Below are 15029 nucleotides of genomic sequence, written 5' to 3' on the forward strand. Positions count from 1 at the left end.
GTGAGGTGGAGAGAAGGGATTTACTGCTGGAGCACTCATTGAGGAGTAGAGGGAGTGAGTGTGTTGCATGTTATAGAGGTTGAGGTGTGAGCTCTGACAGGAGAAGGGTTAGCAGACTGAGTGGTGACTGACTGATTCACTCTGCTGTCATTTTCTGCTTATTCAGAGTGACAGTAGTGAGTGCATACATTGTCATACTGTCTGCTGTCTATTGCAGTTCTCTGTTCGGAGGGTATGTGACTGACTACCACTACAGCCGAGTGAGGGTAAGTTTAACCTACTTTTTTACTCGTCATTTTGTTGCTATCTGGGTTGTCTCTGTATTTGTATGTTATCTGGTGTATGTCTCTCTGTGTCTGTGTGTACTTGTGCCCACATGAGTAGTTGGTCCTAAAATAACCACTCTATGAATAAAACCATGCTGAGGATGTTGTACTTCCACATGTCGAGTGGTAGTGGGATCTCTCTTCAATGTGACTTCAGTCCATGGTGTTACGTTTTATTGACGTTTCCCTTCACATATCTGGAAGTCCTCAACTTTCCATTTGATCTCAACTTTCCTTGTCGTTTGAGCTTACTGACAATTATTCTTTCTCTCAGTATCCTTCTCTCCCACCGTTTATCTCAATATGTCATTTCCATGAGAACTCTTGATCTCCTGTCCCCTCTCTCCAATGATATTTAGCTATAAGTGACCATACTATCACACACATGCACACGCCCCTTAGTGCGTTGTTGCGACTAACCAGGCCAGACCTGTCTAGAGTCTGTGTGACAGACAAGGAGGGAGAGAAGACTGGGAGAAAGAGCACATGGAAGGACAGAGTGATGATCCAGTACATGGGTTGTTGTCATTTAGAGACCCGATATTTAACAGTTACAAGTTAGGGACTTATACTTAAAAGAATGAGGTGGCTGTTAAATATATTTTTCCAACACAACCATTTTTAGGGATTAAAGGCTTGTCAGAGAACGAGAGATGAATGGGGTGTTTTCCCTGAGAAGAGCAAGAGAGGGGGTTCTTATTTAATGAAAAGTCTGGACTACCTACTTCACAGGATAATTTTTGAGTCTTCATCTGCATAATTTACTTTAAGTATGGCTTAAATAAGTGCTGACACATACAGTATTGAACAACAATGTTATCTCAATTCCCCTCTTTGACATATCTCATCTCTATCTAAAATTAGGTTGTTTTTTTATTCCATGAAACAAGTCTTAGAACACGCTTTGTACCAACTTTCCATGATTTCCCATAAGCACTGCCATGTAGAGCTTTTTCAAAACAAGCCCATTTGCCGAACAGTACTGACAGTTTACCTTTGTTGTTAAACATATTGATTTCCTGTCAGTCAAAGGACTAAAGGAAGTAGGATACAAATATATAGTAAATAAGAGATACAAAGTATACTCCCTTACAAAAAAGATAGCAGTTTTGAAACTGCAGTTGATTGTGCTATTTTGGTCACAATAATTGCAGAATATCTGCAAAATGACTGCAGTAAAAAAACGTATTTTGGATGCCGTATTTGCAGCATACTGCACTCTAACTGCAGTTATGCAGCAGTGTACTGAAGTTATACTGCACTCTGACTGAAATCTTTTGTAAGGGTTGAAAGCAGATGCTTCCACAGAGGTGTGGTTTCTGAATTGGAGATGATCGTGGGCTACAGGAAAAGGTGGGCCGAACACACACCCATTCACATGAACAGGGCTGAAGTGGAGTGGGTTCGTGAGTTTAAAGTTTCTTGGTGCCCACATCACCAACAAACTATCATGGTCCAAACACACCAAGAAACTTGTGAAGAGGGCACGACAATGCCTTTTCCCCCCCAGGAAACTGAAAAGATTTGGCATGGGTCCCCAGATCCTCAAAGTTCTACAGCTGCACCATCGAGAGCATGGTATGGCAACTGCTCGGCATCTAACCGTAATACTCTACAGAGGGTAGTGCGTACGGCCCAGTACATCACTGGGGCCAAGCTTCCTGCCATCCGGGACGTCTATACCAGGCGGTGTCAGAGGAAAGCACAAAAATTGTCAGACCCCAGTCACCATAATCATAGACTGTTCTCTCTGCTACAGCACGGCAAGCGGTACCGGAGCACCAAGTCTAGGTCCCAAAAGCTCCTTAACAGCTTCTACCCCCAAACCATAAGACTCCCGAACAATTAATCAAATGGCCACCCAGACTATTTGCATTGATCCCCCCTTTTTTTACACTGCTGCTACTCGCTGTTTATTAAATATCCATAGTCACTATACGCCTGCATGTACAAATGACTTTGACTAACCTGTACCCCTACACATTGTAGCCTCATTATTGTTATTTTATTGTAACCTTTTTTTTTTACTTTAGTTTATTTAGTAAATCTTTTCTTAAGTCTATTTTCTTAAAACTGTGTTGTTTAAGGGCTTGTAAAGTAAGCATTTCACGGTAAGGTCTACGACACCTGTTGTGTTCTGTAAATGTGACAAATAACATTTTGATTTGAATTAGTTGAGCAATCACCGTCCCATCATGCTTAGGGTCACGTATAAAAATGCTGGGCAGGCATTATTTCGGCTACACCGGCTATGCCCCCATAGGATTACAATGCCCCATCCACAGGGCACAAGTGGTCACTGAATGGTTGGATGAAAATGATGTAGAGCCATATTCCATGGCTGTCTCAGTCACCAGATCTCAACCCAATTGAACACTTATGAGAGATTCTGGAGCAGCTCCTGAGACAGAGTTTTCCATGATCATCAGCAAAATTATGGAATTTCTCGTGGAAGAATGGTGTTCGCATCCCTCCAATTGAGTTCCAGACACTTGTAGAATCTATTCCAAGGCTCACTGAAGCTGTTCTGGCTCGTGGTGGCCCAACACTCTATTAAGACACTTTATGCAGGGGTTTCCTTTGTATTGGCACTTACTGTACCTGTAGTATTTCTGATTGTCTTAACTTTTTAACCACAACTAATAAGCTGTGCCTTTTCAGCCATGTTTTTCTTCACCTCAAACAAAAAGTAACAAAGTCTGTTTGTGTATTTGAGAAATATTTCCAGCACTCTCCCCTTCGATAACCACGTAGCCTGGAAAATGTAATGCTCTGAAACTATACATCCTGCGGAAACATCATACAATCCCCGAATGCTTCTTCTCCCTTGCACAAATAAAGCCGTATGTCTGGAGATCACTGGCACGGGAATCTCTGAGGGCCCAGAATAGTTTGTACAATTTTTCATGTTTGCTAGCAAGAGCTGAAGACAGAGAAGGCTAGAATAAAGGCAGACAGGCATAGAGAGGCCATATTTCATGCAACTGAAAGAACCTGAACCAACGGCCATGTGGTGTAGCCAATGTGATTTATAATGGATATTTATTTCCATCAGCGTATTTTCTGTTTGACGAAAATGCCCATATGAAAATCATAGGTCCAAACTGGCATGCAGATTGGTAGAAATGGTCATGTAAATTATCACTCCACATGAAAAAAAGTTGCTGACCACTTTAAGTGGCTTAAATTCATTCATATTTTTTTTGTAAAATAGGATAATTAAACCAGGAGCAAATTGGCTGTCTGGCAATTCTGGCAAATGCCAGATGGGCTGGACCATTTGTTTTGTTTGGGTGGGCTGGTAGAAATGTTTTAATATACAAATAAAACAATAAGAAAAGTGGCATGAACAGCGGCCCATTGGCCTTTATTTAATTATTTTTGCTAAAAGAAAAATGGTTATAGTAATATATAATCAGCCATAGGCTGATCAGTGGGCAACGGCTGGCCCAAGATGGGCAGGCCCGGTTACATACATCTTAGCCAAATATATTTCAACTCAGTTTTTCACAATTCTTGACATTTAATCCTAGTAAAAATTCCCTGTCTTAGATCAGTTAGGATCACCCTTTATTTTAAGATTGTGAAATGTCAGAATAATAGTAGAGGATGATTTATTTCAGCTTTTATTTCTTTCATCACATTCCCAGTGGGTCAGAAGTTTACATGCACTCAATTAGTATTTGGTAGCATTGCCTTTAAATTGTTTAACTTGGGTCAAACTGTTTGGGTAGCCTTCCAAAAGCTTCCCATTGTAACGGTTCTCTTGTGGTGAAGGAGAGTCGGACCAAAATGCAGCGTGTAGATTGTGATCCATGTTTAATAAACAAACGTAAAACACGAATCGATACAAACACTACAAAACAAAGAACGTAATGAACGTAACGAAAACCGAAACAGCCTATACTTGTGTAAACTAACACAGAGACAGGAACAAGAACACTAAGGACAATCACCCACGAAACGCACAAAGAATATGGCTGCCTAAATATGGTTCCCATCAGAGACAACGATAAACACCTGCCTCTGATTGAGAACCACTTCAGACAGCCATAGACTTACCTAGAACACCCCACTAAGCTACAATCCCAATACCAACACACCACATACAAAAACCCCATGCCACACCCTGGCCTGACCAAATAAATGAACACAAAATACCTCGATCAGGGTGTGACACCCATAATAAGTTGGGTGAATTTTGGCCCATTCCTCCTGACAGAGCTGGTCAGGTTTGTAGGCCTCCTGGCTCACAAACGCCTTTTCAGTTCTGCCAACAAATTTTCTATAGGATTGAGGTCAGGTCTTTGTGATGGCCATTCCAATACCTTGACTTTGTTGTTTAAGCCATTTTGCCACAACTTCGCACACTTATCAAGAGAACATCTCTGGTCATCCCTACTGCTACTGATCTGGCGGACTCACTAAAACACAAATGCTTTGTTTGTAAATTATGTGGAAGTATGCTTGGGGTCATTGTCCATTTGGAAGATCCATTTACGACCAAGCTTTCACTTCCTGACTGATGTCTTGAGATGTTGCTTCAATATATCCACATAATTTTCTTCCCTCATGATGACATCTATTTTGTGAAGTGCACCAGTCCCTCCTGCTGCAAAGCACCCCCACAACATGATGCTGCCACCCCCGTGCTTCACGGTTGGGATGGTGTTCTTCAGCTTGCAAGCCTCCCACTTTTTCATCCAAACATAACGATGGTCATTATGGCCAAACAGTTCTATTTTTGTTTCATCAGACCAGAGGAAATTTCTCCAAAAAGTACGATCTTTGTCCCCATGTGCTGTTGCAAACAGTCGTCTGGCTTTTTTTATGGTGGTTTTGGAGCAGTAGCTTCTTCCTTGCTGAGCAGCCTTTCAGGTTATGTCGATATAGGACTCGTTTTACTGTGGATATAGATACTTTTGTACCTATACTTTTGGACCTTCACAAGGGCCTTTGCTGTTGTTCTGGGATTGATTTGCACTTTTCGCAACAAAGTACGTTCAAATTGCTCACAATGATGAGGAGGTGGAGGTTTACAATTTTTTTTTCTGAGGTCTTGGTTGATTTCTTTTGATTTTCCCATGATGTCAAGCAAAGAGGCACTGAGTTGTGATAGAGTGAATTATAAGTGAAATAATCTGTCTTTAAGCAGTTGTTGGAAAAATGACTTGTGTCATGCACAAAGTAGATGTCCTAACCGACTTGCCAAAACTGTAGTTTGTTAACAAGAAATTTGTGGAGTGGTTGAAAAATGAGTTTTAATGACTCCAACCTAAGTGTATGTAAACTTAAGAATGCATCAGATGACCTGGCCTCCAATCACCCGACCTCAACCCATTTGAGATTAGTTGGACCTTAAAGTGAAGGAAAAGCAGCCAACAAGTCCTCAGCATATGTGGAAACTCCTTCAAGACTGTTGGAAAAACATTCCTCATGAAGCTGGTTGAGAGGATGCCAAGATTGTGCAAAGCTGTCATCAAGGCAAAGGGTGGCTACTTTGAAGAATCTCAAATATAAAATATATTTGGATTTTAACACTTTTTTTGGTTACTACATGATTCCATATGTGTTATTTCATAGTTTTGATGTCTTCACTATTATTCTACAATGTAGAAAATAGTAAAAATAAAGTAGGTTTAAAACCCTGGAATGAGTAGGTTTATCCCGGGACCAAACGTAGAATGTTTTGACTGGTACTGTAAATGCATATATTATTATATTATTATATTAAATGAGATTTCTGTTTTTTTAATTTATACATGTCCTAAAATAAAAGAGGTCAAGAGGTCTTTACATTCCCGAATGCACTGTACATACAGCGTGGTATAGGCTAACTTATCACCTGATGTAGGTTAGGAAGATTGTATGCTTCTGAGGTAGGTTATGTAGGTTATGTTCTTCTCATGTAATAATAATGTGTTATTATTCTGTCTCCCACAGAAAACGAGTCTGTGGGATCCATTTTTAGAAAGAGGCTATAACTGTGTAAAAATGTTGAAAAGGTCAAGGGGTCTGAATACTCTCCGAATGCACTGTATGTAGGCTGGTGTAGGTATGTAGGGTAGTTTAGAGGGACAGGGAGGGAGCTTTGGATCTCTCCCTTTAATTATGTATCTCAAAGCCAATCTGAAACATTGGAGGGTAGAGGTGCTGTGTTTGAGAAATAGGCTAAAGGTGGAGTGAAACTGCCAATCGAATGAAAAAAACCCACTGTAATTCACTTAAAGTAGAAGAATATGGGCATGTAGTAGATGTTTTTATCCAAAGTGACTGATGTGAAGTAACAACAAAGACATTTGATATGTGTGGCCCATATGGGAATCAAAACCACAACTGATATTGAAAGCGCCATGCTCCAATCTATAAAGCCATCAGCACCGGTGCGGTATCTCATCCACCGGATGTACAACTCCAATCTACATTGAGCTGAGATTGTGGAATTGTACATATATCTACTGTATGTGTTGTATATACAAGGTACATAGTTCAAGAGCTTTGTGTGTCTAATTATGAGTTATAACTCTTGATGTTATTAGTCTCTATTTGTTACTTTTTCAGACTGTTCCAGACTCTCTCTGTCCAGAGGAGCATGATGACTACTTTCCCCAATGAGACAGGCTTCTCCTCCCTCTCTCCATCATACTCCCTCTCCTCTCCCACACCGTCCCTCACCTCCAACCCTTTCTCTTCCTTCTCCCTCTCCACCTCCTCCTTCTCTCCGTCCAACTGCTCCAGCTCTCCGTTGCTCTCCTCCCCTCCCTATAACTTCTACGCTGTGCTGCTGGTGCTGCTCATCTTTTGTGTGGTGTTCGGCAACGTGCTAGTTTGTGTGGCGGTGTCGCGTGAGCGCGCCCTCCAGACTACCACCAACTACCTCATTGTCTCCCTGGCCGTGTCTGACCTGCTGCTGGCTATCCTGGTCATGCCCTGGGGCGTCTACCTGGAGGTGGGTGTGTGTGTGTGGGTTCGTGCGTGCGTGTTTCTATCCATCTGGCAGCCAGTGTTTTTCTGTCTCTCTTTCATTTGTCTGTCTCGTTCCCTGTCTTTTTCTCCTAGGCTCTCTACACTCGTTCATTCGTAGGTGTTTCAAAAGCCCTCTCAGATAATGTCACGGTAGCAGTCAATAATGCATCAGCATGGCTGTGTCTCTAATGGTACCCTATTCCCTATGTAGGGCACTCATTTTGATTGGGGCCATGAGTTACAAACCCCTGCTGTTCCGGAACACATGTAATAATCCCTCACGTGTGTTATTGTTCATACTGTATGTGTCCCTTTCCTAGGTGGTAGGGGAGTGGCGCTTCAGTCTCATCCACTGTGACATCCTCCTGACCCTGGACGTCATGATGTGTACTGCCAGCATCCTCAACCTCTGTGCCATCAGCATCGACAGGTACTCCCACTCTTTCTCTGTATCTATCCGCAGTATCTATCTAACTACAGTATTTATCGAGAGTATCTATCTTACTACAGTATCTATCTACAGTATATCTCTCGCTCTCTCTCCCCGGTATCTATCGCTCTATCTACAATGTCTGTCTGTCACTCTCTTCTCACACTGTCTTCAAAATCTGGATTGATTTCATTGTGCCCTTGCAGCGAAAACGTATTTTAAGGTGATGGTCATGTCTCCTGATGGGACATGTATTTTCTTATGGTTTGTAATGGTTGTTTTCCCATCAGAAAAACATTTCCTGTCTTTTAGGGTACCCTCCTCATTTCGCAAGTATCATCTTCTTAACATGAGCTCATTTTGTCCAACCAAATCCTTCCCCTTTCAAAACCAGTGAAATAAATGGACAATTTCAGCAGCCTCAATAGTTGTAGCCTCGTTTGTCCCATTGTAGATTGATTCGCTCTGACTGTGAAGCCATGTCTCAGGGCTTAGTATGGGTACTGTTCTTCTTTCGTATCTGTACCTGACCACCAGCCCTTTGGAGGGATGACAGTCTCCTCTCCTCACACCGGGCTTTCTATGGAGGGCTCTTAGAGTGGTTTGTCACGCTGCTGCACCGTGAAACTGACTTGGACAGCTTTTGTTTGTGTTCGACCGGTGAATGAGACTAACTGACAATGCACCTGAACTGTGTGTGGGCGGTGGTGGGCAAGGTGTTTGTGTGCGGGATTCTTTGTGCACACGTGCGCGTGTAGGTAGTATACATTTTCTTTGTCATATTGTGATTTAGTGCCTGCAGAAAGTGTTCATACTCTTTGTGTTCATACTACAATAGCAGCTACATATTTTAACAAGCTTGCTGTATTTGGTCCTTCTGTAGCACAGTTGGTAGAGCATGGCGCTTGTAACGCCAGGGTAGTGGGTTCGATTCCCGGGACCACCCATACGTAGAATGTATGCACACATGACTGTAAGTCGCTTTGGATAAAAGCGTCTGCTAAATGGCATATATTATTATTATTATTATTATATTATTTCCCTGTAGGCCTCTTCTGGACAGACCACTTACAGTACACACAAACCCCTACGAACATAATCTCTCTACTGCATGTGTGTGTGTGCAGGTACACGGCGGTGGCGATGCCCATGCTGTATAACACCAGATACAGCTCCAGGAGGAGGGTGGCTCTGATGATTGCTGTTGTGTGGTTCCTCTCCTTCGCCATCTCCAGCCCTCTGCTGTTTGGACTCAACAACACAGGTCTGTCTATCTCTGTATATGTCTCTCAGTCCCCCCCAAAAAAAAAAGATTGGTCCTTTAAATTAATAATTTTAAGAGGAAGTGAAAAACGAAACACGATTCTGAATAAGACTTCAGTTTTTCTTGAGTGCATACTGTATGCTTGCATAATTGTCTTAAGATAACACATTACACACGCTTTCACATTTTCCTCAAGAGATGCTGAAAGAAAGAAATATTTCTCCACTCTCCACCGAGACATGTTTAATTTGTTGTTTCATTTCACTGCTTGAAATGCAGATTTCTGCAAGGAGTTAATATTGTATTACGCTACAGATGAGCGGTTATAGGCCTACAGTCAGTTTATATTTCAGTTACAATTCCATTTAACCCATATTTAAATGAGGTAAATTCTGATTATTCATGGTTCCTCATGAGCGGGATATCAAAGGTGCATGTCAACAGCTTATCCCGGATAAGACCTGAAGCGAGATATGAGCTACTATCTGTTATTCTGTGTGCATGTCAATGACTAGGCCGAGGCTACAAAGAAAGCATTTCCCCTCGTCCTGCGATTTGAACGAATGTTCCAAAAATATATATATGGCGGCAGGAACCTTCTCTGTCTGTCAAATAAATACATTTGATTTGTTGTAATGGATATTTCCGTAGAAGCAAGACGCAGTCTTACACATTGCATTGGGGCAAAATAATTAACGTTTTGTGTGATGGTGTAATCTTTATAATTATGCTGCCATATAGCCAGCAATCTGCCTTCTGTTTAGCCAACGTTTCCAATGATATCGAAAAAAGGAAATTAAATCGCTAGACAACTGCCTCGTGTCGTGCTCATGTTTGCCATAGCCCACGGTTACAACAGACAAAGAACTACCTTTGTTTGAACTGGGTTTTTCTGTGTACACGCGGCTACGGAGTCACGGATTGACTGAGCATCAGCTGAAAGGAGGCTAGTGGATCCCTCATGCACAGAAATCTATGTATTTTTAGCAACAGAAAGTCGGGTTCCAGAGAAACCGGAACCGCAGTCACTCCGATGAATCTATTCAATCACACGTGCTCTAGTCTCATTCACTCATTTAAGTCTAGGAGAGACATAAACATGACCCGGGAAGCCCCCACGTGTGCACAAACCCCACACTCCTTTATGTTATTAGCTATGTAAAATAACCATTGCGATCTTCCAGTCCATCTGTAGTCAGCCTGGAAGAAGATTGCAGCCCTACTGGATATCCGGGTATCAGAGACCGAATGAACAATCAGTCAGATAGGCCTACATCCTGTTTAATCAGGACGAACAGCTATGCAGTCACTGCCATCACTAACACCACACGCACATGCACACACAGACACACTACTGCTCACTAACAGCTTTCAGCTCTGTGTGCTTTTAATCAGTCAACAAGTTTCAATGGATGAAGGGGCTCATTGATTGGCCTGTCAGTCCACATCCACAATACAAAAGGTTTATCAGTGATGCGGGCTGACATTTTAAGTCGGATAACGTGCACATCATCACGTTTTGCTCAAGATGGTATTTTTTTATTTTTTATTTTTTTATTAAACTATTATTGCACTGTCTCGCCGGAGCTGTAGCTCGTGCAAAACGAAGCGAACTAAGGTTTGGAACATAAGCTCCTACCTTGAGGACGGGGCTGAAGAGAGTACTGCTTATCGTATGCAAATACTGCACAGCTTGGTGCAACAACCACTCGCTCGAGCTGGAGTGGCCAACACTAAAAGACCATTTATGCCTGATCAGAAAATGTGGTCGGAGGCTTCCTATGGAGGCATGCAGAGGCCAAATGTCCATGGCTGTGTGCCGCTCAAATATTGTAACAATGCAGAGGGCTCCGTAACGCTCCGCATTGACATGATTGGTTGACGGTAGGTGAGGGCGGGAGGTCCTGTATAAACACAAACTCACTTCCTTGACAACAGCTCTGTGCTGCTCGGGCAAGGCACAAGAAGTATAAATACCTCTGCAGACGCCATATCACATATCACACTACCTCATCCCCATATTGTTACGTATCCTCTTCCTCTTTTGCACCCCAGTTTATCTACTTGCACATCTTCATCTGCACATCTATCACTCCAGTGTTAATGCTAATTTGTAATTATTTAGCTTCTATGGCCTATTTATTGCCTTTACCCTCCCTACTCTTCTACATTTGCACACACTGTACATAGATGTTTCTATTGTGTTATTGACTGTACGTTTGTGTGTCACTCTGTTGTTTTTGTCGCACTGCTTTGCTTTATCTTGGCCAGGTCGCAGTTGTAAATGAGAACTTGTTCTCAACTGGCCTACCTGGTGAAATATATATATTTCACCTTTATTGTATATATATATATATTTGTTTTTTTGTTTTTTGTTTTACAGTAAATGCTCTACGGCCACTGCAGATATCAGATTGACCATGCAGCGCCTTTAATCTGCCTGTTAACATTCAGTAACCTTCGAGAGACCCGTCAACACACCGCTGGGAAAACGAGATGATTGGCGTTCAGGGTCACCATGTGTCCTATAGAACGGCCATGGTTATACTGTATATGGGGAAGCTTGCGTTTATTGGATTGGACCTACCATCTAAATATCCAATTCAACAGAAAGGCACCTACTTACAGTGTACAGCATATTGTAATTTGCTAGCAGCTGTATACTGTTGAAAGGGTTCAACTAGACTGTAGTGTGTTGTGCGATAGGCCGTGGCCTGGCCTTATAAGAAGCAGATTTGATATGCCTTTCAGACATTGCATCCAGCCTGAATATGGAGAGAAACGGCCAATGCCGGATGCTTATGTACCCGTCTTCTCTGGAGCTAAACCAGGCATTTACTTGGTTGCCACACCATTACGGAGTGGACTTTGACATATTTAACAGCTAGGGTTGACATCTAACCTCTCTCTTGCTTCCTCCCACTTGTCCCCACTCCCAAACAACATCTCTGTTTCTATCCACCTCTTCTCATCCCCTTCACTCCATCAGCCAGTCGGGAGGAGACCAAGTGTGCCTTCGCTGACCCATCCTTCGTGGTCTACTCATCCGTGGCCTCCTTCTATGTTCCGTTCATCGTGACCCTGCTGGTGTACGCCCAGATCTGTGTCGTGCTGCGGAGGCGGGGCCGACGCACCGTGCCCCGCAGACACGGCCTGCACCCACAGGGAGGAGGCAAGACGGGGGAGGGCCACAGGCACAGGAAGGTTCATGATTAGTCAACCAATCTATCAGTTAACTAATCAGCCAGTCATGAATCAATTAACCCCATAAAACAGCCAGCCAATAAATCAGAGGCAGGATGAGGAAGTGAAAAAAGCTTGATTTAAAAGAAGAAAAACTTTCTTATCTCTCCCTTCATCCTCTCAGAATAAGTGTACCCTCCCTGAGGATGTGAACCTGTGCACTCTGATCACGAGGCCCCCCACCACCGCCCCCCAACGCAAGAAAGTGGTAAGTCGCTGGAACACTGTGACCATGAAATTGGATTACGAAATCTCCTACAATATGAGCCTTAGAACTACAGTACATATCTTTACATCGCTTGCTGTTTCTCTGTCTCTTATTTGTCTTTCCCTCCCTTCCCATCCTTTCTTCCTGCCTCTTGTCTCTCTCTCTCTCTCTCCCTCTGTCTGTATCTCTCTCTCTCACTTCGTTTTTCTCTCCATCGAGCTCTCTCTCTTTTCTCTCTCTCTCTCACCCCCTCCTCTCCCTGCCTCTCTCCCCCTGCCCTATTAGACATTAGTGAAGGAGGCGGTGGTGCACCCCTTGGAGGAGGAGCCGGTGGGGTGTGGTTTCCTGTCCCAGTTAGACCAGAGCCTCCCCCCGCCTCACCATTCTCACCGCCCTCCCCCTTCCGGACGAGCCACCAAGATCTCCCTTTCTATCTCTGTGGTACCCGCGCCCTTCCCGTCACCGTCGGTGGCACCACGCTCTGCCCTCGTACCCCGCCGTGCCACCTTCGAGGATGGCATGAGTGGCCGCGAGCGATGGAGGGAGCGCAATGCAGACAGGGAGAATGGAGCGATGGAGAAGGAGAGGGTGAAAGGGACTCTGTCGCAGCAGAAGGAGAGGAAGGCGACCCAGATGCTGGCTATCGTGCTAGGTGAGACAATCAGAAGGAGACGATGAGGGTGGCTGAATGGAGAATGTTTCAGCCAGTCCCAATTCACTCCTTACCCCTTCCCATTGGCCTTTCAATGTTTGATGATCTGAAGGGAAGTGACCGAGAGTGAATTGAGGCCTGCTCACACCTTTTCATTCTCCTGCCTCTCCCATAAGGTGTGTTCATCATCTGCTGGCTGCCCTTCTTCCTGACCCACGTGCTGAAGGCCCACTGTGGCAGCTGCTGTATCTCCCCCTCTCTGTACAGTGCTGTCACCTGGCTGGGCTACCTCAACAGTGCCGTCAACCCCGTCATCTACACCACCTTCAACATCGAGTTCCGCAAGGCCTTCATCAAGATCCTAAACTGTTGAGTACAGGGAGGAAGGGGATAGGGGGAGAGTGGGAGAAAGTGTGAACAGTGTAGAGGGGCAAAAAAAAAAGGTCAGAGACTTGAAATAAAACTAAAGAAGGCAAAGAGAGGGGTGAAAACAAAGACCAGAAGGGAATGGAAGGAGAGATGGAGGGGAAGAGGGGGACAGAGAGAGAGAGAGAGAGAGAGAGAGAGAGTCGACAGAATATTTCAAACAAAACCAAAACAAATTGAACAGGTCAAACAGAAGAGCAAGTGAAGCAAGACCGATATACCAAATCAAAACAGACTTGGGAATGATAAAGAGGTTATGTACACTTCTGTAAATCTAAAACATAGCAGGGAGAGAGTAATATTCTGAAGGTTCTATTGGAAGAGATGGGGTAGGGCACAAACAGTGGCAGAAGACTGTCCCACTCCTTATGGGGATGACTAAGTAAGTGTATTACTTACTCTCTGATACCCCTCTGAAGTATACTGTCGTAGCGACTGCAGACATTGTAATTTAATTAACAGAGTTAAAACAGGACAGAGGTAATCTTTTAAGGAGAGATGCACAATTGTTCTCCAATAGCAGTCTTGTTGCGTAGTCCCAGTGTAAACATGCCTGTAAGAGATGTATTATATTAAGAATATGTTGGTGAAGATATGATGCCATATTAACATGGTGATATGATGCAATATGATGAGCGAATAATCAAGGTTTGTTCATGAGGTATATGTATATATTGTTGTTTAGAGTGTGAGCTCTAAATATCTGTATTACTGTTATTGTACAGGTAAATGTAATAAATGATGTTCTACTCATATTGCTAGTCTATTTCAAGTTTTCTGTACTGCAGGGTTGGGGTCAATTTGAATTGAAGTCAGTCAATTCTTGAAGTAAAGATATTTTCCAATTGATTAATAACGGAGAAAAAAGTTGTTTTCATTGACAACTTAATCCGTGTTTTGGATTTTAAATTCAAATCACTTCCTTAATTGACTGACTTCAATTCAAATTGACCCCAGCCCTGCATTACTGTACTGGTCAAACAATAGACAGAAATGGATTAATTGACTAACTTGTTTTCAAAACTGTTTAAATACATTTGCTCTCTACGTTGATCTCTGGCTCTTCTCTCATCGCTTCTTTAACCCCTGTGGTGGTGAAGCAGTGTGGATGCTCCCCGTGCTCGTCTGCCAACACCTGTCTGCTACAGTAACGTGAGAGGCCAAACAAATGCTGCTGATGTGAAACAGGACACACACACACAAAGATAGTGGGTCAGTGTAAGTCATGGTTAGGTCACTATGACTTTGCGTTTGTGCGTGTCTCCCATTGACAACTCCTGTCCCATCGATGAACATAGACATGGTTTGTATGGGACAGTTTTTCTGTGTTTTTGTCATACTGTATGCAAACCAACCTAGGAGATCATTTAAAATGAGATGCCCTTCAAATACAAATGGAGTCATTGTATATTAACTTAAGTATGTTTGTTTTCATTCAGTATACTGTGTCTGTGTAACTGAGTACCTGCGAGTGAATGACTCGGGTACAGTATACATTACCCTCTGTTGTTAAA

General features: G+C 43.1%; 1 protein-coding gene across 1 annotated transcript; it reads left to right on the forward strand.

The window, feature by feature from the left end:
- LOC118367384 (D(2) dopamine receptor A-like) lies at positions 1-14393 on the forward strand. Its single transcript, XM_035750784.2, has 8 exons — positions 1-266; positions 6888-7275; positions 7613-7722; positions 8850-8986; positions 11976-12190; positions 12354-12437; positions 12723-13089; positions 13266-14393. Exons 2-8 carry the CDS (start codon positions 6919-6921, stop codon positions 13460-13462), a joined length of 1467 nt encoding a protein of 488 aa, XP_035606677.1. The 5' UTR covers positions 1-266; positions 6888-6918; the 3' UTR covers positions 13463-14393.
- The last annotated feature ends 636 nt before the right edge of the window (positions 14394-15029 follow it).

Source organism: Oncorhynchus keta, chromosome 34 (assembly GCF_023373465.1).
Source record: "Oncorhynchus keta strain PuntledgeMale-10-30-2019 chromosome 34, Oket_V2, whole genome shotgun sequence".
NCBI classification, from domain to species: domain Eukaryota; kingdom Metazoa; phylum Chordata; class Actinopteri; order Salmoniformes; family Salmonidae; genus Oncorhynchus; species Oncorhynchus keta.

Coding starts and splice junctions, on each gene's coding strand:
- LOC118367384 (XM_035750784.2), top strand. CDS start 6,919: ATGATGACTACTTTCCCCAATGAGACAGGCTTCTCCTCCCTCTCTCCA. Junction 7,276..7,612: donor CCTGGGGCGTCTACCTGGAG/GTGGGTGTGTGT, acceptor TCCCTTTCCTAG/GTGGTAGGGGAGTGGCGCTT. Junction 7,723..8,849: donor TGTGCCATCAGCATCGACAG/GTACTCCCACTC, acceptor GTGTGTGTGCAG/GTACACGGCGGTGGCGATGC.